At 38.1% G+C, this 24007-nt stretch overlaps 1 protein-coding gene and 1 long non-coding RNA gene across 3 annotated transcripts in view; one reads left to right on the forward strand and one right to left on the reverse strand.

Annotated features, from left to right (window-relative positions):
- LOC122549359 (cyclic nucleotide-gated channel beta-3-like) overlaps positions 1-24007 on the reverse strand; it is a 106470-nt gene that overhangs the window by 31255 nt on the left and 51208 nt on the right. For both annotated transcript variants that reach the window (XM_087986507.1, XM_043689032.2), the window contains exons 7-13: positions 22498-22548; positions 22303-22389; positions 11186-11250; positions 7711-7833; positions 5048-5189; positions 2352-2511; positions 2166-2263 (exon numbers count right to left, since the gene is read on the reverse strand). In XM_087986507.1, coding sequence (XP_087842633.1) covers positions 2166-2263; positions 2352-2511; positions 5048-5189; positions 7711-7833; positions 11186-11250; positions 22303-22389; positions 22498-22548 — 726 coding nt within the window. The remainder of the gene's footprint in view (positions 1-2165; positions 2264-2351; positions 2512-5047; positions 5190-7710; positions 7834-11185; positions 11251-22302; positions 22390-22497; positions 22549-24007) is intronic.
- The window catches only part of LOC148150189 (uncharacterized), a 58790-nt gene continuing 44183 nt past the window's right edge, over positions 9401-24007 (forward strand). The window contains exons 1-2 of the long non-coding RNA XR_015757010.1: positions 9401-10092; positions 18525-18621. This is a non-coding gene — a long non-coding RNA (uncharacterized LOC148150189). The remainder of the gene's footprint in view (positions 10093-18524; positions 18622-24007) is intronic.

The following is a 24007-nucleotide window of genomic DNA, read 5'->3' on the forward strand; positions in this document are numbered from 1 at the left end:
ATGTAATTAATGATTAATGAACAATTGAGAGCCTTGCTAATGTTTTTGACAGGGTTGGTTTGATGGACTGCTCTGTTTCTCTGCCCACATCTCAAATTAAATTGACTAAGTGACAGGTAAGCAAGACCAATGGCCAATGGATATTATTTTGGACAGGAAGAAAGTTTATAGTGGAGTTTCCAAGGATTGATTTTGGAGCCCTTGCTTTGCCTGTTATATATTAATGATCTGGATTTAGAGTGCAGGGGACAATTTTAAAGTTTTCAATTGATATGAACCTTGGAAGAATTGTAAACTGTACGGAAAACTCTAAAAGGATATTACTAAGTTGGTGGAGTGTATTAATAGGTGGTGGATCTGGATTAATGCAGAGGAGTGTATGGTGACACAATTTGGGAAGAAGAACATTGAAAAACAATATAAAACAGGGGCTACAATTCTAAAGATGTTGCAGGAGCAGAGGAACCTGGGTACATATGAACACAGATCATTGAAGTTGGCAGGACAGGTGGAGAGTGCAATTTAGAAAGCATGCATGTCTGTGGCTTTGCTAGTAGTATATAGCATAAAACAGAGGGAGTGATACAAGACCATAAAATATAGGAGTTGAAAAGTGTGGCATTGGAAAAGCGGGTCAGGTAGCATCCAAGGAGCAGGAGAGTCAATGTTTCGAGCACAAACCTTTCATGATCATCATCATCTTGATCACCGTTCTATAATTCTGTGATTCATGCCATGATAATGGCTATCAGAGATGGATCTTCATGTTTAAGGAGAAACCTGGCATCGTGGGGAAGGTAAAACTATAAAATTGCAATTGGTTAGTGGGAATAGATTGGGTAGGTTCTTCATTCCCTTTTTACCTTCTTCATTGCCTAATATCACCCCAGTGGGGATAGGTGACACATAAAATTACTCATTCCTAGTTTATCCCAGGAGATCAATTAAAATCAAGGTCAAAGGATTGTGTTTTTTTTAGGACTTAACAGTGGTGACTAAAAAGCTAATAACAAAAGATAAAATTGATTATAAACATAAATTGGCAAGATATATAAAAACAGACTGCAAGTGTCTATATGAATATAAAAAGAAAAACAGGAGCTAATATAAGCATAGGACCTATGGATGTAACTGGGGAATTGATAATGGGAAACAGGGAAATGGCAGATAATTTTAACCAATATTTTGCTTCAACCTTCATGTAGCAGGATCCTATAAACACCCTAAAGATATCAGATAAGCCAAGGTGTTAATGTGACAAAATAATCTTATATCAGTCTCTATCATGAGGGACAATGTAATGGGTCTTAAGGCAGACAAATCACCAGGGCCTAATGGTCTGCATCCCAGAGTTTTAAAGCAAGTGGCTGGAGAGATAGTAGAAGCATTGGTTGAAATATTCCGGAACTCACTGGACTCTGGAAGGGTTGCAGTGGATTGGAAAACTGTTAATGTGATACAGAAAACTATAAGCAAGTTTATTTAACATCTGTCATAATCTATCTATTATTATGGATTAAATGGTAGAAAATTTAGAAAAGTTTATCACAATCAAACAGGGTCAACATGGATTTGTGCAAGGGAAATCATGATTGACAAATTTGCTAGAGTTCTTTGAGGATGTACAAGCAGAATTGATAAATGGGAACAGGTAGATGGAGTGCATTTACTTTCCAGTAGGTATTTCATATGATGCCACATTGAAGTTATTGCACAAGATCATGGTATTGGGGGTAATTTATTAGAATGGCTTGTGGCTGGTTAACACACAGAAGACAGTCAGGATTAAGGGTCTTTTACGTCTCACAGATCAAAATTTGGTTGGAGAATCAGTCGTTTTTAACACTGCAAATCTAATTTCTCTCTCTATTTTCTCAACTGTGTCACCAATGCCAACTGACTCATCAGTCACAGTTGCCAAGGTTCTGTCTCTTGAAACATATTAGCTTTAGAGGTACCTGTCATATACAAATTCTGATTTTTAACAGACTTGTTAAAATGTTTGCATCAAACTTTTGTATACTCTATTATTTTAACAGAGTTAAGAAATATGTTAAAAAGACACAGCAAGGAAACTAAAGCAAACATGTAAAACAGTTCTTAAAAATAACACTGGTGAATTTCAAAGCACATTGTCAATAGCTTACTTGATTAAATACACATACCTTAAACAGGTCAACTTTGCTGACTATTGCATAGTTTTGATCAATAGCAATTGATAGTTGCATCTTTACTGGCAAATTTTCCAATAGCTCAGATGATGCTGAAGGAAATAGAGTTCATTTTTAATGTAGAAGAAGTTACCAGAGAAATTTCCAAAAACAAGCAAGGGGTAAGCTTAGTTTACATACCCAGCAGGCCTTGTGATTCCCAAGTGTATTCATACCACTTACGCACACGATTTTGCACACATTTTGAAACTGAATATGCATTCATGTAATTCATTGTGTTGTCAATTGAACTTTGGTAATAACTAAATTCCGTAGTGGCTTTGCCAATGATATCGCGCATCTGAAAATGGGGAAAAAAAAGCAATTCATCAAACATTTCCATTAATTGCTATGGTGAGCTTGCTACATTCTCTGTTGTCAGGATAGCCCAGTTTACTCTTTAACAGAAGATCTCAGAGACTACTTAATAATGACTATATTGTTTACTCTGTCTATGTGAACTTGTAAGTCAATATTGTTAAAAGCAAATGTTTTGTATTTTTCAGCCCACACGCAATAGGGTAATTTTGACTTTGAGCAATGTTGGAAAATGGATGTTACCTGTTCAGTGTCTCTCTCTCTATTTTAATTTTTATTGCTCACACTGATCAGTGGATGGAGGGGTGACTGTGGGGTAGTGTGGTGGGATTGATATCACATGCTATCTCTATTATGGAAATGTGGAAAAATGTTCTGATGGCCACATTTTCAATAAATGCTAAGCATTTGCTTATGTAAGGCCATCAAAACTAGCCATCAGTTCTTCCTGAAATTGAAATCACTTTGATAAATTTGGATGATTTACTCAAGCAATTAAATCAGATAATTTACCTATGGTTAAAAGAATAATCAAATGATTGTTTGAAAAGGAAAATACAGAATAAACACTTTCTTCCCAGTTCTGTACATCAAACAAGAAGGTTCACTTTAGAAAAGTATAATTGAACTTTGCAGGTGTGAGGAGTCCAACAAGTCTACTTTATAGTGGATTATATTGCAGGGCTGACTTTTAACATGAATTTGGATTTGGATGGAATGCGGCAAAATGTGTCAAAGATAGGAAAAATTTAAGATCATAAGCCCTTAAAGTTATAAGACCATAAGAAATAGAAATAGAAATAACCCCAAGAGCTTGCTCCATCATCCAATAGGATCATGGCTGATCCAACATTCTTCAAGCCTAATGACCCTAGATTTCCCTCATGATCAAAAATCTCTCCCCCATCAGCTCTCTGTGGCAAAAAATTCCAAAGACTCTCAACCCTCTGAGTGAAGACATTTCTTCGGATCTCAGTCTGAAATTGGCACCCCTTTTCTCTGAGACCATGCCCTCTGGTTCTCGACTTCCCTATGAGGTGAAACATGCTTTCAGCATTTACCCTACCAAACCCTTGAAGAATCCTACATGTTTCAATAAGATCACCTCTCATTCTTCTAAACTTCGGTGAGTAGAATCCAAACCTGTTTAGCCTGCGCTCATAAGGCAATCCCTCCAAAACAGGCATCATCTTAGTGTACCTTCTCTGAACTGCCTCTAATGAAATACCTTTCCTTAAGTAAAGGGACTAAACTGCTCTCAGTACTCCAGATGTGGTCTCAACCAGCACCTTGTATAGTCGCAGTAAGACTTCCCTACTCTTATCGTCCAACATCCTTGAAATATAGTCCAACATTCCATTAGCCTTCCTGATTATCAGCTGCACCTGTTTGCACCTGTTTCTTGTAGAAGTATATTCACGTGACTTTGTATTGCAGCTTTCTGCAATTTTTCTCCACTTCAATAATATTCTGCTCATTTGTTATTGCTGCAAAATGAAAAACTTCACATTTTTCCAGATTATATTCCATTTGTCAACTTATTGGTCACTGACTTGACCTATCAATATCTCTCTGTTAACCGTCTATATTCCTCTTGCAACGTACCTTTCTACTTCTTATTGTGTTGTTTGCAAATTTGGCTACAATATATTTGCTTCCTTCTTCCAAGTCATTAATATATATTGTTAACAGTTGCAGTACCAAAACTGATCCCTGTGGAACTCCGCTGGTTATAGGTTACAAGCCTGAAAAAGTACCCCCTATCCCAACTCGCTGTTTCCTGCATATTTGCTACTTCTCTATTCATGCCAATATACTATCTCCAAGACTATGTGGCTCCTATCTTACCATTTAACCTCCTGTGAGGTCTTTGCACTGAGAAACATACAGAACTGAAGGAGGTCAATTGGCCCATTCTGCATGTAACAGCTCTTTAATATTAGTTGCCCAGTTCTGTCCTTCCATGCCACCTTGCAAATGTTTTTGTTTTATTTATATATTCACTTTCTTTTTGAAAGTTTTGTTGACTCCATTTCAACACCATTTCAGAAAATGTGTCATAGATTATAAAAAAAACGGAAGAAATTGTTCTCATCCTATTTCTGCTCTGTTCTTTTATCTGTCAACTAGCTGAGACGTTTACTAACATATTTTGGGTGAGATACCCCTTCCAACTAAAAACAGTCTTTTAATTTTGTTGAATATATCAATTCAACATTGAGAATCCATTGTAATTTTGCTATGTGATACACTCCTTATGGATTAATGTAAGTTCAAAGGCACATTAGTTTGTTGGAAAACAATTCTGCCTCATGTCAAACTTCTGAAACAAAGTTTTCTAATATAGTGCAATAAAGTTTTGAAAAGAAATTACTTCATAGTATTTGAGTAGGGGATCATTAGCTTCAAATCTTTCCTTTAGTTGTCACTTTCATTCTTTATCCTAATCCATAACTGATAAGTGATACAATGAATTCACTGTAGTGAACAGTGATTCATTTTGAGGTGTGTCCATTTACCTGACCAAGTAAGCTGGAGAAAACAAAGACACCTATCAAATAATTGCACCCCTGAAAGATTATTTCAAAGAGGGTGACTGGTTCGGAAATACCACCAATAGTGATCAAAGAGCGGACAGCCCAATAATAACATCTCAGGTACCTGGAGAACACAAATATTTTTTAGTAGTTGAAACTTTGCTTAAATTACGGGAAAATTTTGGAATGAAAGTTGTTGGTTAGCACAACAGTATTTCTAGAAACAAGAAGGATAAAAAAAAAACATTGCTTTTACATCATGCCTTCCTCATTCTCTCAGATGTTCATAACACATTATAAGCACTTAATTACTTAAGTTGGCATTTTACATAATTAAAGTGCAGAAGTACCCACACTAAAGAACTGCAAAAGTACAAAAGAGAGGCCACCATGTCAGGATAACTAACTATAGGTGCAAAAAAACCCTTCCTCATTTCCATTGAGCAAAATACAATACATAATTTAAAAAAACTAGATCAACTATGAGTTTGAAGGGTGACCTTATAGAAGTTTATAAAATCATGAGGGGCATGGATATAGTAAATAGACAAGTTTTTTTTTCCCTGGGGTGGGAGAGTCCAGAACTAGAGGGCATAGGTTTAGGGTGAGAGGGGGAAAAATTTAAAAGGGACCCAAGGAGCAACTTTTTCACACAGAGGGTGGTAAATGTATGGAATGAGCTGCCAGAGGAAGTGGTGGAGGCTGATACAATTACTACATTTAAAAGGCATCAGGATAGGTATATGAATAGTAAGGGTTTAGAGGGATATGAGCCATGTGCTGGCAAATGTGACAAGATTAATGTAGGACATCTGGTTAGCATGGATGAGTTGGACGGAAGGGTTTTTTCCATGCTGTGCATTTTCTATGACTCTACAAAATCATTCACAGTGTTGTTTGGGCAATATCCACTTGATTGTATAACAAGAATCAGTTTATCCCTATAATAACAATTTGGTGAATTTTTCGTGAGATATTCACAGCATCATAGAATCCCTACAGTGTGCAAGTGCTGGCCATTCAGCCCACTAAGTCCACACCGACCCTCCAAAGATCATCCCAACCAGACCCACTTCATCCCTGTCATGTTGCGTTTCCCATGGCTAGTCTTCACATCCCTAGACACAGTGGGCAATTTAGCATGATCAATCCACCTAACCTGCACATCTTCGTACTGTGGGAGGAAACCAAAGCACCAAGAGGAAACCCATGCAGATTCTTCCAGAATGTGCAAAATATGCTTTCGTTACTACCCTATCTACTTGCATGGCCACTTTCAGAGAACTTTGGACTTGAATCCCAAGATTTCTCTGTTCATCAACGCTGTTCAGGATTCTGCCATTAACTGTATACTTTTCCTTAATATTTGGTCTCCCAAAGTGCAGAACCTCACACATACATAGATTAAACTCCATCTGCTATTTCTCTACATATCTGCAGTTGATCTCTATCCCTCATCAGTTGCTGATTTTTAGCTGAGTTGGTTGAAACTAAACTGGAGATCTGCCAACGTATAAAGAACTAAGTACACAAACAACAAATAAAAATCAGGTCCAAAAGGACTTTGTTCATCAAATAATAAGCAGTTTAAAGAAAACAAATTCTGTAATTTGAGTAAAGTGCCAAAGTTATTAAGTGCAGCTAACCCCAAAATATAATTGCACATGTACAATACTTGCTCAAGTCCATTTGGAATCTTAGCAAGCCTCAGAAGGGATTTCTGGGTATAAAGGAAACAGCTGATGTCTTCAAAAAAAAATACCAACAGGCCAAGAAGGAAAAAATAAATAACTGAAAAAGAAAAACAGTAAAAAATTTTCAGCTTCTAGTATAAATCTAAATGGATGTCAATACTTAAAACTAAGTTACCGTCAAAGTTCCATGTTAAAATGTAAAGAAAATATATAAACACTGTTCTTAATAAGCTTTAAGCACTCTGCATGGTTAAAGAGAAGAAACAATTCAATATGCAGAGGTGAAACAATCAGAACTTAATTGAAAATAAAAGCCAATTGACAAACAGTCAGATTTTGAAAAATAAATAGTATATGATTTGAACTTGATCCTGATTGTAATGATTTTAATAAATTATTGAATTGCATTTCTACATTCTGCCCATGAATCTCTCAGTGTGATTATGAGGCAATGTACTGAATTGAAACTGCAAAGCAGCTCTGAAACAGAGATCACCTGGACCCCAAAACTGGAAAACGGTTTTATTAATCTACAAAGTCAGATAATTGTTTAAATTTGTCCAGACTTCTTTTTAACATGGAGTATTAATATAATGTTTGCATCCTAGATTTTAACTGCAGAATTGAAACAGTAAAATCTTCAGTGTTAAAAAATGAACAAGTTATAATTGTACACAGATGTGATGGTTTCAAGCTCAGTGAAGTAATGTCATACAGCCAAAAACACTATAAATTGTTCTAGTACAGTGGACTTCAATATTTTTGTTTGTCAGGGTCCCCTCGCCACTCTCTTTTTCTATCTCTGGGAGATAATTCCAGGATCTATGAGCAAGTGAAACAAGGAAGAGAGAAAGGTAGCAAATATTAAACATGAATAGGTTTGAATTTTAAAACACATCTTACTCTTTTCCTATTTTGCAGCTAACTCAAAATGGAAAAAAAAACATTTACCTATTTCCTTTGCCATTGTAGACCCATTTAGTGCTGCTAATACCTTCATACACTGATGCCCAGTAATAAATGCAAGCATTTATATGCAAGAGGTAAAGCAGGTATCCTGTTGTTCGTGCAATTCTGTAAGCAGAATGAAATGAGTGTGCTAGTTAGCTAGTTAACTTGCTTTGCAACAAATTAGCTGCAGCATTGGTTTTCTGATTTGCTATTTATTTGAGTATTCTCAGATTATATTAAAATCACTCGGACAGCACTGAGGAGCAATTATACTGAGCACCTTGTATGATAAATATTATACATACAAGCATATTCAAAGGATAAATATTATTACCCACATTGGGACTAAGTTTAATTTGTGTGTTGAGTGAAAGTGTTAAAAATTTCAAATCTGAGAACTCAAGCCATGTCAAATCCATTCACTTCCATTATTATCAAAGGGATGGGTGACCAACATGCTCTCAGGAGATGTATCTTTTATTTACGTATTTTAATTGGGCTGTTTGTTTCAAAGTTTGGGCTCAGTTTTAACTCTGTAAAAGTGAATGGGTTCTGAGTGAGATAAAACCTCACCCAGGATCTCTGGTTCAGCTGTAGAACTGGTTAGCACAAGAAGGGACATGAGGATAGCTTTTCTTATTGCTTGCGTACCAGAAGGAGCAGGAGCGTTTTAACTGCACCATCGATTGGACCACCTTTTGCAATCAAACGTTTTACTCTGGAAACTAGTCTACGGCCCTTGACTTTTGGCTGGTACACCCCACCCCATGATCACTTTCCTAGATATCCTCCCTCCTCCCTCCTGTCAACTTGCATCTTCTACTTGCCTGTGAGCTCCCAGGAACTCCTCCCCCACTGACGACTCCACAATCTTTCCGTCCAAACATCCTTCATGCTCCTTGAGTCACCAGCCTGACATCCAAACTATCTTTCTATTGATCAGGAAATGGATTCCAAAACAATAATCATGTCCGACCATGACATTCTGATGACTAGAGAAAGCCTCATGCTTATAAGAGCATCATAAACTGCTTTCTTACTTGTCAGTTTCAAATACCATTTGGTTACACCATGAACCTACTTCTCCAATATTTATTTAATGATTTGCATATCATTATAATTTTCTATTTTGCCTTACCTTCATAATTGTATCATAATGTCTCAGTAAATCTTTGACAACCTTTTAGGGATAAATGTTATGATTCCCTAGGTACTGGAATTCATCATCCTGTAATGCTAGGCTTGTCACTTAACATTCCACACAATATTGAAGAGAATTGTAATGTAATACTCAATATTAGCAATGGATAATATCATCCGGCTCTCAGTGTTGATAAAGAACACTGACAACCATCAGGAGAGACCACTCTGATCTATAATTTACTATTAGGGAAGCCTTTACATTGTTCTGATCTACCATTTAATGCTTAAAGAAGGGCAATTTATTAGATTAGATTCCCTACAGTGTGGAAACAGGCCCTTTGGCCCAACAAGTCCACACCGAACCTCCGAAGAGTAACCCACCCAGACCCATCTCCCTCTGATTAATGCACCTAACACTATGGGCAATTTAGCATGACCAATTCACCTGATCTGCACACGTTTGGACTGTGGGAGGAAACCGGAGCACCCAGGGAGAGTGTGCAAACTCCACACAGACAGTTGCTCGAAGCTGGAATTGAACCTGGATCCCTGGTGCTGTGAGGCAGCTGTGCTAACCACTGAGCCACCGTGCCGCCCCCATTACCTAAATGAATATTTTTGCTTGGGCAGTTAACATCTCACCAGAAGTGCTCATTCCATCATTTTGACAAATCCTAAGTCAATGCATGAGTTCATTATTTAAATTATTAAACTCTCCTTCCTTTAATCTCTTATGAACTGCTGTAACTTTCTCACTTCCACTTTGTTAAAAAATAAATGATCTGATCCTTTTGGATCTTTACATCATGCACTTTGGCTAATCCGACATTATAAGCCTCACACAGTACCGATACTGATGAGTTTCGATCTAACTTTGTCAATGATTCTATTGCTATGTTGATCAGGCTATGTTTATGCTTTGCTACTCTCTTTAATGCTGTTTCAAACTCTTCAATGGTGAAAAGCCAAGAAGTGTGACAGGTATTAAATGCTGGAAATATTTATTTGCTGCCTGCTCTTTAAAATGTGATTTCTGGGATCTATCACCTTACTGTGTTTTGAAGTCCCTTTTCAGCCCTTCAATCTGGAGTATGGTGTACAGTTTTGGACCCCTCACTTGATGAAGGATGTAACTGCATTGGAGGCAGTTCAGAGAATGTTCACCAGATTAATTCCAGAGATGAAAGGCTTGTCCTGAGGAGAGATTGAGCAGCTTTGGCGAGAGAAGATCCAGTTAAGGTATACAAGATACTAAATGGGATTGTCAATGTAGCTGTAGACAGGGTGTTTTCTCACGTGAAGCACTTTATAACGAGATGTCATCGTTTTAGATTCAAGGTGGAAGATTTAAAACAGAGATGAGAGTGAATTTCTTTCTCAAAAGATCATAAATCTGTGGAATTCACAACTCAGAGTGTGATGAATGTTGGTACATTGACTAAATTTAAGGAGGACATATGTTTTTAATTAGTAATAGGTTGGAAGTTTGAAGCGAGTGGGCAGAAAAATGGTATTGAGACCAAGATGAGATCAGCCATGATTGTAATAAATGACAAAGCAGGCTTGGAGGAGCTGAATTGCCTACTCCCACTCTTAGTTCTTACGTTCTTCAATGCTGGGAATGATGACATTTAAATGAGGGGAACTTTGTTTTCTGTCCATCAAACCACCTTTACAGCAGTTAAATACCTAGAAATTTCAGTGCTGCCTGTAAAATGTGTCTTCTTTAGAAAATCTGAAACATTCCGGGATGTCAGAAACTGGAGGCACAGAGGGTTCTTCAGAATACTGGATTGGAGGTGCCAGAGCACCAAGATTGCCAGAACAGAGAGTGCCAGATTAGCGAGGTACAACCTATATGGGTAGACACCAATACCCGGGGATACACAGAAGTATATATCATACTATGACAGCAGCATATTGAATCATGATGAACTTGGTATTAAAGTAATAGGGATTGCTAACTCTGGTTGGACATATTCCAGAGGATGTGGGCAAAACTATTGCCCTGAAAGTTTCTGGAAAATGACATCATGTAAAGCTTAGCAAGAGTGGGTGATATGAATTCCACTATTAGTGAAAACCAAGGAGGAGACACAATGTTAGAGTATAGATATATCTAGTAAATTATACTCCAATGCAAACTGCTAGTTTCACTGCAAAAATATATTAACACAATTTATTTTGATTTAAAAGAGAGGCAAATTTCAATTACGTCTTTCGTGCCAAAATCTACTGCATTTTGTAATATTGATTCAATAAACATGGCATTTTATTACCAAAGACTTTCACAAAAAATGTATATTTATTTGTCATTTAGATAGTTGCTTACCTGTATATATAGGCTTTTTCCATTATCGCCTCCAATCGATAATTAAATTCAAAGAATGCTAAATACTGGAGCAATAAAAAGTGAAGAAATCAGAACAATGCTATTGATTATTTCTATTCAAACATTTTCTGGTAGCTGCAGGGTTTAGCTATGTAGAGGTTTCATTGTTGGTGTTGTTATTTATCCACAATATTGATATTTTAATGCACCTTATTATGTCTCCAAGAGATCCCAAGTACTTCAAATTTAATTAGATACTGTTGATGTGCAATCATTATTGTTATGTAGTTAAATTAGTTATACTGAAAAAAAACACCATATGAGAGTGGATGAACCCTTAGTTGAGTGAAGGCTGTTTACTTTTATATCTAGAAGTGCTCTTACACATAACTGAATGGCTTTTTCCATCACATATGGTGTTTGTTCATCTATTAAGCACCACTGTGTTTTCTAATGGATTAATTTACATGCAAAGCCTATTAAGGACAATGTGGATCATACAATGTGAGGGAGAGGTAGGGAAAAAGGGAGGGGGCTAAATTAAAATGGAGTTGGAAGGTGAACTAACTCCACAGAAATCAATATCCCACAAACCGAGTGACCCTTTATTTACATGTGGGCAGTCCTTGACACTGACCCAGCTTCCTCACAGCAGCTGTCAGAAAACAATCACAAAACACCAGGTTATAGTCCACAAAGTTTATTTGGAAGCACTAGCTTTCAGAGCACTGCTCCTTCATCAGGTGGTTGTACACCCCAGTCCAACACCAACATCTCCAAATCACAGCTCTCAGAGTGAACAGGATGTCTGACACTCCTGTTCTTATCTCTCAGCCAGGGGTCCCTGATTGGACCAGATTAAGAGCCCCAATCAGATAACTCATATTCTATTAGATCCCTCTGGCTGACTTCATTACAATCACCACAGAAGGAGAGATAAAATATTCTATCCCCTGCCACTTCTCTTTAAAGGTTGTGGGTGGCACGGTGGCACAGTGGTTAGCACTGCTGCCTCACAGCGCCTGAGACCCGGGTTCAATTCCCGCCTCAGACGACTGACTGTGTGGAGTTTGCACATTCTCCCCGTGTCTGCGTGGGTTTCCTCCGGGTGCTCCGGTTTCCTCCCACAATCCAAAGATGTGCAGGTCAGGTGAATTGACCATGTTAAATTGCCCGTAGTGTTAGGTAATGGGTAGATGTAGGGGTATGGGTGGGTTGCGCTTCGGCGGGTCAGTGTGGACTTGTTGGGCCGAAGGGCCTGTTTCCACACTGTAAGTAATCTAATCTAAAAAAAAAGACTGCTCATTCCAGAAGGCTAATTAATCTCACCATGAAAAAGAGTTTAACAACTGAAATCAGCAGCAAAAAGAATGAGTACTATTGCTTAAGTTTATATCACCCTTTGCCAAATCCAAAACTAGGCATGGTCTAGGAAGAGCTTGCACATTGAGTTGGCATTAAGTGTAAGCATTTGTGAATTTTACAGTGACACATTTAAAAAAAAGTTCTTAATTTATCAAAGTTTTGTACACAGAATGAAGTCCAAATACCAGGAAATGTATTTAAAATAGCTTATAGATGAATTGCACCATGCAATATTTTATTTGCTGTTAACAAGAAAATTACTTGGAAACATTAGCAATTAAAAATTGAAATCACTTCATCCTAAGACACAAAAGGATGGATGAAGTAAATCACTGTTGTACAAAATACAAGGATATCTGAATGTAACTTGAATGACTCTACCCAGCTGGTTTACACTCTCTTTTAATGGGAGTAGATTAAAATTAGTTCCTAGAAAACCAAATGTGCTGAACTCCACACCCAGTTCTTGATTTGCAGTCCCTATACGTGCTGGGAGTATAAAATGAGCGAATTAACCATTGTTGTCTGGTTTGCAATTCAGTGATTTCTGGTTACCCAGCTGAAAGAATGGACTGCCCATTTGCAACTAACTAACAGTAGCCCCAGTCTCGTGAATATCACAATACATGTATTTTCTAAATTTGTGATTGCTGCATAGTCCAATTATTGCTTTAATGGCTAATAATTGCACCAAGAAAACAAGTCCTGAACATCTCAGACAAAAGTTAAGCTTTATGACTGTGGTGCATCAGTCAAATATGCACCAGCTCTTTTCAGTTTGAATTCATTTTGAACACTATTCATTACTTCCATGTAAATGATATTTTTGGCTGCAGAATGTTGGCCTGAGGTGAAGAAAATTAGGAAGAATAAACATTCCTAATGATGGAAATTGATTTTGCTGAAAGGTGTGCACAAGTGGGTTTTAGATGAAGACAGGCCCTCGTTTACAGTGGACAGATCAATTATCATTATTCATTGTCTATATTTACAAATCAAACTGTAACATATGGGCAATAACTCCAAGTAGATCCCCAGTCAGCCTTTTCTGCTTCAAAAAAACTGGAACCTATTCAGTTTCTCTTCATTGTTAACATGCTCAATCCAAGGCAAATCTTCATGAATCTCTTCTGCACCCCATGTCATGTAAACACATCAATCCCATAGTGAGGCGACAGAACTGCACACAATACTCCTGCTGCAGATGTGTCAAAGTTTTGTTCGGCTCTAACATTGGCTTGAAGATAGCATGCAGAGGGTGGTGGTAGACGGTTGTTTGTTGGACTGCAGGCCTGTGACCAGTGGTGTGCCGCAAGATTGGTGCTGGGCCCACTGCTTTTTGTCATTTATATGAATGATTTGGATGTGAATATGGGAGGCATGGTTCGCAAGTTTGCAGATGACACCAAAATTGGTGGAGCAGTGGACAGTGCAGCAGGTTATCTCAGAGTACAATGGGATCTTAATCTGCAGCAGGAGTATTGTGTGCAGTTCTGTCGCCTCATTATGGGATTGATGTGTTTACATGACATGGGGTGCAGAAGAGATTCACAAAGATGTTGCCTTGTATTGAGCATGGGCCAATGGGCTGAGGGGTGGCAAGTGGAGTTTCTTTTAGATAAATGTGAGGTGTTGCATTTTGGTAAGGCAAATCAGGACAGGACTTATACAGTTAATAGTTGGGCCCTGGAGAGTATTGCTGAACATAGAGACATAGAGGTGCAGATGCATAGTTCCTTGAAAGTGGAGTTGTAAGTAGATAGGCTGGTGAAGAAGGCATTTGCATGCTTGCCTTTATTGGTCTCTGCATTGAGTACAGACGTTGGTTAGGCCATTTTTAGAATACTGTGTTCAATTCTCGTCTCCCTGCTATATGAATGATGTTGTTCAACTTGAAAGGCTTCAGAAAAGATTTACAAGGACATTGTTGGGATTGGAGAATTTGAACAATAGGGAGAGGGTGAATAGGCTGGGATTATTTTCCCTGGAATGTCAGAAGCTGAGGGGTGACCTTATAGAGGTTTGTAAAATCATGATAGGATGAATAGCCAAGGTCTTTTTCCCAGAGGATTCCAAAAGTAGAGGGGATATATTTAAGAGGGAAAAGATTTAAAAGGGGCCTAAGGGACAACCTTTTCACGCAGAGGGTGATGCTTATATGACGCGTATATGGAATGAGCTGCCAGAGGAAGTGGTGGAGGCTGGTACAATTACAATATTTAAAAGGCATCTGGATGGGTATCTGAAGAGGCAGAGTTGAGAGGGATATGGGCTAAATGCTGGTAAATGGGATTAGATCAGTTTAGGATATCTAGTCAGCATAGATGAGTTGCACCGAATGACCTATTTCCATCCTGTACAACTGTATGACTCAATGACTCTAAAAACTCCCTGATTTAATCTATGCCAAGACTGACAAAGACAAGTGTATCTGGCTTCTTAATATGCCTTCTCAATTACCCTATTAACCCGTCCTGTCACCTTCAGGGATATGTGGACAAATACCCCAAAATCCTTCTATTCCTCTACATTTCTAGCATCCTCCATTCATTGAGTACACCCTTGTCTTGTTGTTGTCTTGACTATGGAAGTATAGCTTAGCTTTCCTGAAATGACATGAGTCATGTACTTTGGGAAGGGTGGAAGAGACACAGGGCTGGAAAGATGCAGTCCTGAGATTCTTCCAAGGTTGCTGCCTTTACATTGCCACTTATATTGTTGGCTATTTAGTTCTCACCTAGGACCACAGAAAAAGGCCATTCAGCCCATCATATCTGCAGTAGGTAAGTAATCTATTCAAGCATGTGGGACCTCTGTTCATAAATAGAGCTATTCAGTAGAAATCTAGGCAAGTTATGCTGAACTGATATAAAGCTGTGCTGCAGCCATAAGTAGAATATTGCATTCTTTTCCGGTCACCTCACTCCAGGAAGGAAGTGAGGTTCATTGTGAGGATACAAAGGCAATTCCAAAATGTTTTCAGGGATAGGTGATTTTGATTGCAAAGTAAGGTTAGAGAATTTATACTCCTTGGAGCAAAGGTTGAGGAGGATTTGATAAAGGTTTACAACATTGTGACAGGTTTAGATATAGTAGTATTATTGAAAGTACAAGGACCAGGGGACACAGATTTAAGGTCTCATGCAATAGATATCAAGGGGATGTGAATCCGAACTTTTTAAAAATAACTAGCGCCAATATGTGATGCTCACTTCCTATGAGGGTAATGGAACAGCAACAATGAGTGATTTTAAAATGAGAGCATGTCTGCTGATATCCCCAAAATGCTCTCACGATTTATATAAGAAAAGCAGGCCTGTGGAGTACCCCTGTCAATAGAGCTAGTAATGTCATTCAACCTCATTTGCTTATATTGGCGATGCTTATTTTGGTGCAGCCATTTTATTTTTACTGTCAGGGTGTTTCACTAAGTGTGTATGTGCAGAACCTTCTGCATACACAGTGTCAATGTTGCAAGAGCATCAGGGGATATGGTCTTAAAGTAAATCAGATCAAAACTTGAGGAAGATAACCTTACAGGATAAAGAGGCTATAGGTGGGGAATGGGATTGATTAGATTGCTTTACAGAGAGCCAGCCTGGAGTCTGTGAGCTGAATATTTTTCTTTTAAACTACTATGACTTTATTATTTGATAATGTTATGATTCTATGAATCTCTGTATCATAGCATCATGGAGCTATAAATTAGACTGTTTTCTAGAGCAGGGTGTATTCTGTTTTGACTAATAGTATTTTCCCAGTCCTCGATTGGCAGGGAAATAGTGAGAAATTTGGGAGAATTTCTCCTTAAAGTATCAATAACTAGATAAGAACCTCACTAGTAAATGAATGAAGACCCTGGTTGCATTCATTAGCATCTCACTATTAGCTAATCTTGCCTATTTCTATGCAGTTTGTGATTTGCCCAGGAACCAGTGACAAATTAAAAGGTGCCAATTGAATGTCTGAGTAGTTACCTTGCAGCTGCAGCTTGCTAGATTCCTCGTATTCATGTTGGCACAGCGACTGACCCCAACCTCCGTTCACATTGGAAAACACTTGCTTTACAATATCATTACTGCCCACTGTATAGGATGGGCCAAACGGCTAAAAGTTAGTAATCCTATTTGACAGCTGCATGAGAAAGTAGATTACATTGGATGGGCTGAAGGGCTGAAATTGTTGATGACACTCAACAAGCTGCATGACCTTAGTGAACGTGCCACAGGCAGCATAATCAAAACTTGTTTTCAGTACTAGCAAGCAATTTTGTCTTCTGTATCTGTTTTTCCTCTGTGCTGGAAGGTTTGTAACACTGTATAAGAGAGAGAGAGAATTTCATTCTAAGTTGTTGAACTTCACCTTGGAATCACGAATGGTTCCAGGAACAAACCTAAGCCTCCAGACCAGCCGACGATCAAGGGGTCCCTGACATGCAGGAGGATATGAGGCTCATTGCTTTCTTTTCCATTTTTAAAATTACTTAATAAATGTTCATAGTTCAGTCTTTTATTTTTCCTTCTTTTTCCATCTTTTATCATTACTCAATAAAGTCTGTTCACCCCTTATCACTGCAGATGATGAGCTAAAGTGGTGGGTCAATGCCCCCATCATTGTCATCCTAAATTATGTTGCTCCTATAATCCCAAATCCCTGATGGTCAGGTCCGTAAGATATGAGGCACAGTGACTCAGTGGTTAGCACTTATACTTCACAGTGCCAGGGATCTGGGTTCAATTCTAGTCACAGGTGCTCCGGTTTCCTCCAACAGGTGGATTGGGGCCATGGGAAATGCAGGGTTATAGGGATAAGGTAGGGGGGTTAATCTGAGTGGGCTGCCCTTTGGATGGTTAGCGCAGAGTCTATGGGCCAAATGGTCTGCTTCTATGTAGCAAAGCAGATAGGAGCAATGAGGAAGTGAATTCCATATTTGTGACCCATCAACACTGAAGTTACGGTGCTATATTTCCAAGTCAGGATTTTGGAGGGGAAGATAGCAGTGGTATTTGCTACCATTGTCTTTCCATATGGTAGACAATGTTGGTTTCAAAGTTGTTCTGTGAGTAGCCTTGGTGAGTTGCAAGTTTTAATTTTTTGCAATATAGTTACAGGTATAATTTTACTGCCCTGTCCCAAGTCATTCTCTTACTCTTAATACATTTGAATTTTCCTCAATTTTACCTGACAATACAATTTCATATCTTCTATTTGATTTCCTAATTTCAATCTGTCAGTTCACCTCTGTACATTTTATAAGCCTTTGAGCTTCCTAAAGTATTACTTTTCCTGACATTGCCAATAAGCTGCATTTTATAGAGTCATAGAGTCATAGAGATGTACAGCATGGAAACAGACCCCTCGGTCCAACCCGTCCATGCTGACCAGATATCCCAACCCAATCTAGTCCCACTTGCCAGTACCCGGCCCATATCCTTCCAAACCCTTCCTATTCATATACCCATCCAAATACCTCTTAAATGTTGCAATTGTACTAGCCTCCACCACATCCTCTGGCAGCTCATTCCATACACGTACCACCCTCTGCGTGAAAAAGTTGCCCCTTAAGTCTCTTTTATATCTTTCCCCTCTCATCTAAACCTATGCCCTCTAGTTCTGGACTCCCCAACCCCAGGGAAAAGACTTTGTCTATTTATCCTACCCATGCCCCTCATAATTTTGTAAACCTCTATAAGGTCACCCCTCAGCCTCCGACACTCCAAGGAAAACAGCCCCAGCCTGTTCAGCCTCTCCCTGTAGCTCAGATCTTCCAACCCTGGCAACATCCTTGTAAATCTTTTCTGAACCCTTTCAAGCTTCACAACATCTTTATCTTAACTGGTATGCTTCTGGATAACCAAGGTCCTCCAGGTTTGTCAGTACCATCCTTTTACTTTGTCAGGATATGTCTACACTGTGCCATTAGAACCTATGACACCCCTGCTCCGTTGGGAAAATATTCCTTGTTTTTCCACAGAATTGGTCAACCTGGTGGAATGGCAGAGAGGTCAGTTTGGTGGAGTGGGCACAGAAGCATCAGAAGGAAAGATAGCAAGCCAATTGGAATGGGATAGGTGAGTTAAAAATGTTTATGATTGCTCCCACAGCTCTAACAAGCTGGGATTACTTTTGAATGCTTTAATCCTGGATCATGAATATCTGTGATCAAGAGTGGTTCCAAATTATGCAACTTGTTTTCAAATGATTTATTGATACATTTGGAGTACCATCAAAATGAATCAAACAATACCATCATTTTCTAGTTGGGAAAGCTTGCCTTCCATGTTGATTCAAAATCTTTCAAACGCAATTAATATATTCAATATATTTGGCCTTTCCTTCTCACTTGCCAGACTAATGCTATCTGAGAAGGAATTTCTCCTCATATCCATCTTAAACAGAATCATAGAATCCCCAAGTGTGCAAGCAGGCCATTTGGCCCATTAAGTCCACACTGACTCTCCAAAGAGCAACCCACCCAGAACCACTCGCCCCCCTGCCAACCATATCCCTATAATCCTATAACCCTGCATATTCCATAGTTATTCCACCTACCCTACACATCCCAGGATGCTATGGGTAATTTAGCATGGCCAATCCATCTAACCTCCACATCTTTGGACTGTGGGACGAAACTGGAGCACCCAGAGGAAATCCACGCAGATGCAGGGAGAACGTGTAAACTCCACACAGACAGTCGTCTGAGTTTGAAAGTAAATCTGGGTCCCTGGCGCTGTGAGGCAGTAGTGCTAACAATTGTGCCCCATGCCACCCAGACCGTGTCCCTATACCACCCTTGAGTTTGAAATTGTGCCCTCTAATTTTAGCTTTCCCTATGAAGGGAAACATCCTTCCTGCATCTAACTTTCCAAGTCCCTCAGAATCAAGAACGTTCCAATTGGATCACTTCTCATTCTTCTAAACTTCAGTCAGTTCACTTCAAAATCTTCAATGAATATTGGCTAAACCTGGTCAAACTTTCCTCATAGGAAAATCCTTTTAACCCAGAAATCAACTTCTATCTGTTATAATTTCTGAGGTCTGCGGTACATGGCTGATGAGCTTTAAAAGTTAAGGTGAAAGGATGCAAATTCATTATTATATTTTAATGACATGCCTGCTTCCTAAGATCAAGTTAGTTATCATCAACTCAACTCAACATCAACTCAACTCGGGTCAAACCAGAAGTAGCTCAGTTAGAGATTGCTTAAAGATAAGGTTTTATAGTTTTAAATATTTAATACCCACAGTTCCATTCTGCCTCTCTGGGGCTCCAATTTAGGTCTCTATAATATTTATGTTTTGCTTCCTATTGCAGGATGCATTGAAGGTATTAGTTATGGTTCTTGTGACTCTAGAGTGCTCAGCAAGGGACTAGACTACTTTTATTTTGCTTCCAGCTATTCAAAATGTTTCACAGAACTGAACTGTGCTTTATTGTCAAAGGAAGATGACTAAATCATGACTCTATTTACCAATGTCAAGCAATAAGTATTGTTAGTGGGTATGTTGTATTGGTGCAATAATGTTCAATGTATTAGATAGTTAAAATTGATTTATAATTTCCAATCAACCTGAATACAGAACTTTTGATTGACTTGACATTATGGGGAAATATTCAGCCAGCGCCAACAGTGCAAAATGTGTCCAAAGGTGTCTGGCAGAGGCATGTGCAAAATTGGGACCTGTGGCTCATGTGATTAAAATTGGTGAGCTGTCAGTTTTTCTCATAACATTAATTCATAGTTTGCCAACAAATTTGGAGGCTCCAATAGTGATTTTATGGCTGAGATTTGGACAAATGTAGTTAAACTTCTCTCCCTGTGAGTTCAAATCATTGGCTAGTTTTAGCATTCCTTCACTGCCAACTTTATCAATGAGTTCAAACACTTCATAAACCAAAGGAAAATTTGATGCAGATAATCCCTTTCAGCCAATTTTAGTTTAGTAGTGATTGAATTTATGCTGATATGTACATAGCATGCAGCCCCACCACAGTGTGACACAAGGAAAAAGGACAGCAAAAAAGATCTATCACTTTACTTCCAATTAATATAAACATAGAAACCTAGAAAACAGGAGCAGTAGTAGGCCATTCAGCCCTTCAAGCTTGCTCTACCATTCATTATGATCATGGCTGAGCAATCAACTCACTAGATTGTGTCTGCTTTTCCGTCATATCCTTTGATCCCTTTAGCCTGAAGTGCTCGATCTAACACCTTCAAATCATTCAATATTTTGGCCTTGACTGCTTTCTGAAATCAGAAATTCACCAGACTCATCACTCTCTGGGTGAAGAAACTTCTCCTCAACTCAGTCTTAAGTGGTCTACCCTGTATCTTGAGACTGTGACCCCCAATTCTTGACTTCCCAGTCATTGAAACATTCTTCCTACACCTACCTTGTCTAGTCCTGTTAGAATTTTATGCATTTTTATGAGCTACTTCTCATTTTTATGAACGCCAGCGAATAAAATCCTAACTAATTCAATCTCTCCTCTTACATCAGTCCTACCATTCCAGAACAGTCTGGTAAACTTCTGCTGCACTCCCTCCATAGCAAGAACATCCTTCCTCAGATAAGGAAACCTAAACTGTACACAATATTACACATGTGGCCTCACTATATTCTTTTATAATTGCAGCAAGGCATCCCTATTCCTGTCCTCAAATTATTTTGCTATGATTGGCCTTCCTAACCACTTGCTTCACTTACATGTTTACCTTCAATGACTAATGTACAAAGACACCCAGGTTTTGTTGCATGTTCCCCTCTCTCAAATTATAGCCATTCAGATAATAATCTGCCTTTCTGTATTTACTCCTCAGTTATCCATATTATACTGCATCTGCCATGCATTTTCCCATTCACTCAGCTTGTCTAAATCACAATGAAGCAACTCTGCATCCTCTGCACAACTCACCCCTCCACCCATCTTTGTTTCACCTGCAAATTTGAAGACATTATAGTTCATTTCCTACGTCAGAGTCATTAAAGTATATATTGTGAACAGCTGGAGCCCCAGCAGTGATCTCTGTGGTACCCCACTTTTACTGCCTACCATCCAAAGAAAGACCTGTTTACTCTTCCTCTTTGTTTCCTGTCTGCCAGACTATTCTCTGTCCATCGTAATATATTATCCTCTGTTTCATTTGCTTTAATTTTACATGCTATTATTTCCATGCTTTTGAAAGATTTCTGAAAGTCCAAATAAACTACATCATCTGGCTCCCCCTCATCAATTCTATGAGTCACATCCAGAAAGGATACCAGTAGTTTTGTCAAGCATGATTTCCCTTTTATAAATAGGTTCGTAATAGGTTTGACATCTTGAGAAAATATTAAAAGGAGGAGCCTTAGGAGCTTATATTTGTCTTGGTGATATATACCTATAAAATATGAGTATATCATGTATATTTTTGTATATTATGAAAATTGTATTTTAATGGATCAAAATAGAGATTTTATATGAATACATTAATTGAAATAAATGGTTACATCATATCACTCCCATGTGTAACACTCTTTCAATATTTTCACTTGCCTGCCCAATGATCTAAGATTGTGTCTTCCAAATTAGTCAATAGGTAGTTAAACTTTACCCGTCTCGAATATGATTTGTAGATCTTACCAAACCTTGGTAATTCATACACATTCTACAGACTCATAAAATAGAGAAAGGATGAGATTTACACTACAGCATGAGTTAAATTGAACCCTAACCACTATGAAGCCAATAACCAAAGTGTACTTACCTTAAGTAAACGATTCAGTCGAAACAGGGGATTGCAATCAAACACCAAGTAGAATAAATCAAATGGAATTACTGATGCCAGATCAAGCTAAGAAAACAGAATTTAAATCTGAAAGCATACTCTTAAACACCAAAAGTAACTGTCAAAAAATATATTTGCTAATTGGTGGATATTCATAGCTAAATGTGTGCTTACCTTGAATTTCAATGATTGCATGTAATTCTTTTTCATTTCTTCTTTATTATTCTAAACAAGATAAAGTGTAAAATAAAAGATCAATATCATACAATTAAAATATTTTTTAACTTTTGCTTTTTTAATTTTTAGTTTGTACGTCAAATGAGTAAGGATATCATTTGGAAATAGAACACTTTTCACTTTTATTGATTAGGTTTAGTATCAACTGTTTGCTGTTTGAGTATATGTCCAACATATACAGTGTAAAATTGTTACCCTACTTTGCATTCTTTGTTCAAATAAGAGTTAGCGTTTTCTACTTTCTAGAGTATTAAATGTGAATGAAAATAACACTGAGATTTTGTGCTTCCCATTGTGAGTAATAATACAACTGGCTGGTACTGTTGAAGTGTTCCAAGTCCTGGTGTGCCACAAATGCTCATTTAATTTTCTTCCCATGATTTTCCGTCCAAAGTCCCTCACATTCATGTTTTGGTGCAAGTTTAATATATATTTGTGTTGGGAGGTATGTGATTTATATGTTAATATTGTTTTTTTAAGAGTTTGGATTTCAAACTAGTGACATATGATTTAGGCCTAATTTTTATGAAGGGGTTTAATAATTATCTAGATCTGTCTTCTAGAGCCATGATTTTATACCAGTTTTTGTCAGAGAGTAGACGACTGCAAAGCCTCCTGAAGTGTTAATGGAAGTTTTATTTTATGTTGTGGATGTTTAAGACAGGAGAAAGAAAAGATTAAAAGACATTAGCTTACTTTGAGCTTAAAATAATCATGGATCGATTTTAGCTGAAAAATAAACAGAGATTGGAAAGCCCTTTGAGTCTGATATGAGTCCTCTTTGGAACATTACTAATTACTGGACTAGTATAGCATCAAGTGAAAATATTGAAAATATATTACAGATAGATTGACATGCTTTTTATATTATTCACTCAGAAGACTTGAGATTTGCTGGCTGGGCCAACATTTATTGGCCATCTCTAACTGCTCTTGAGAAGGTAGTGCTGAACTGCCTTCGTGAAATTCAAGGCACCAATAATGCTGTTGAGGAGGGAGTTCCAGGATTTTGACTCAGTGATTCTGAAGGAGTGGCAATATATTTCAAAGCCAGGATGGTGAGTGGCCTGGAGGTGACCTTGCATGTTCCCATGTGTCTGTTTCACTTGACCTTCTAGACGGTAGTGGTTTGAATTTAGAAAGTGCAGTCTAAGTTACTGTAATAATTTGCAATTAGCTTATTTGTGTAAAATCCTTATTCTGCTCCTATGAAATACAAGTTGGTTTTGTTAGTATTCATCCCAATTATTTTCTCAGGAGTTGGGGACAGGTCAAAAACTTGGAGATGGCAGGACTTGCGGGAGCAGTTATTAAAGAATTTCATAATATTGGTGGCATTTCCATAGCTAAATGCATATAATAAAGAATATTATTTTGGATTTCTTAAATGAAGTTATTCAGTAGAAATGCAGGAAAATGCTGCTGAACTGATTGTGATTAAGCTGCA

Source organism: Chiloscyllium plagiosum, unplaced genomic scaffold, assembly GCF_037043375.1.
Source record: "Chiloscyllium plagiosum isolate Xiang-an unplaced genomic scaffold, Cpla_swu_hap1 HiC_scaffold_4, whole genome shotgun sequence".
Classification (NCBI taxonomy): Eukaryota; Metazoa; Chordata; class Chondrichthyes; order Orectolobiformes; family Hemiscylliidae; genus Chiloscyllium; species Chiloscyllium plagiosum.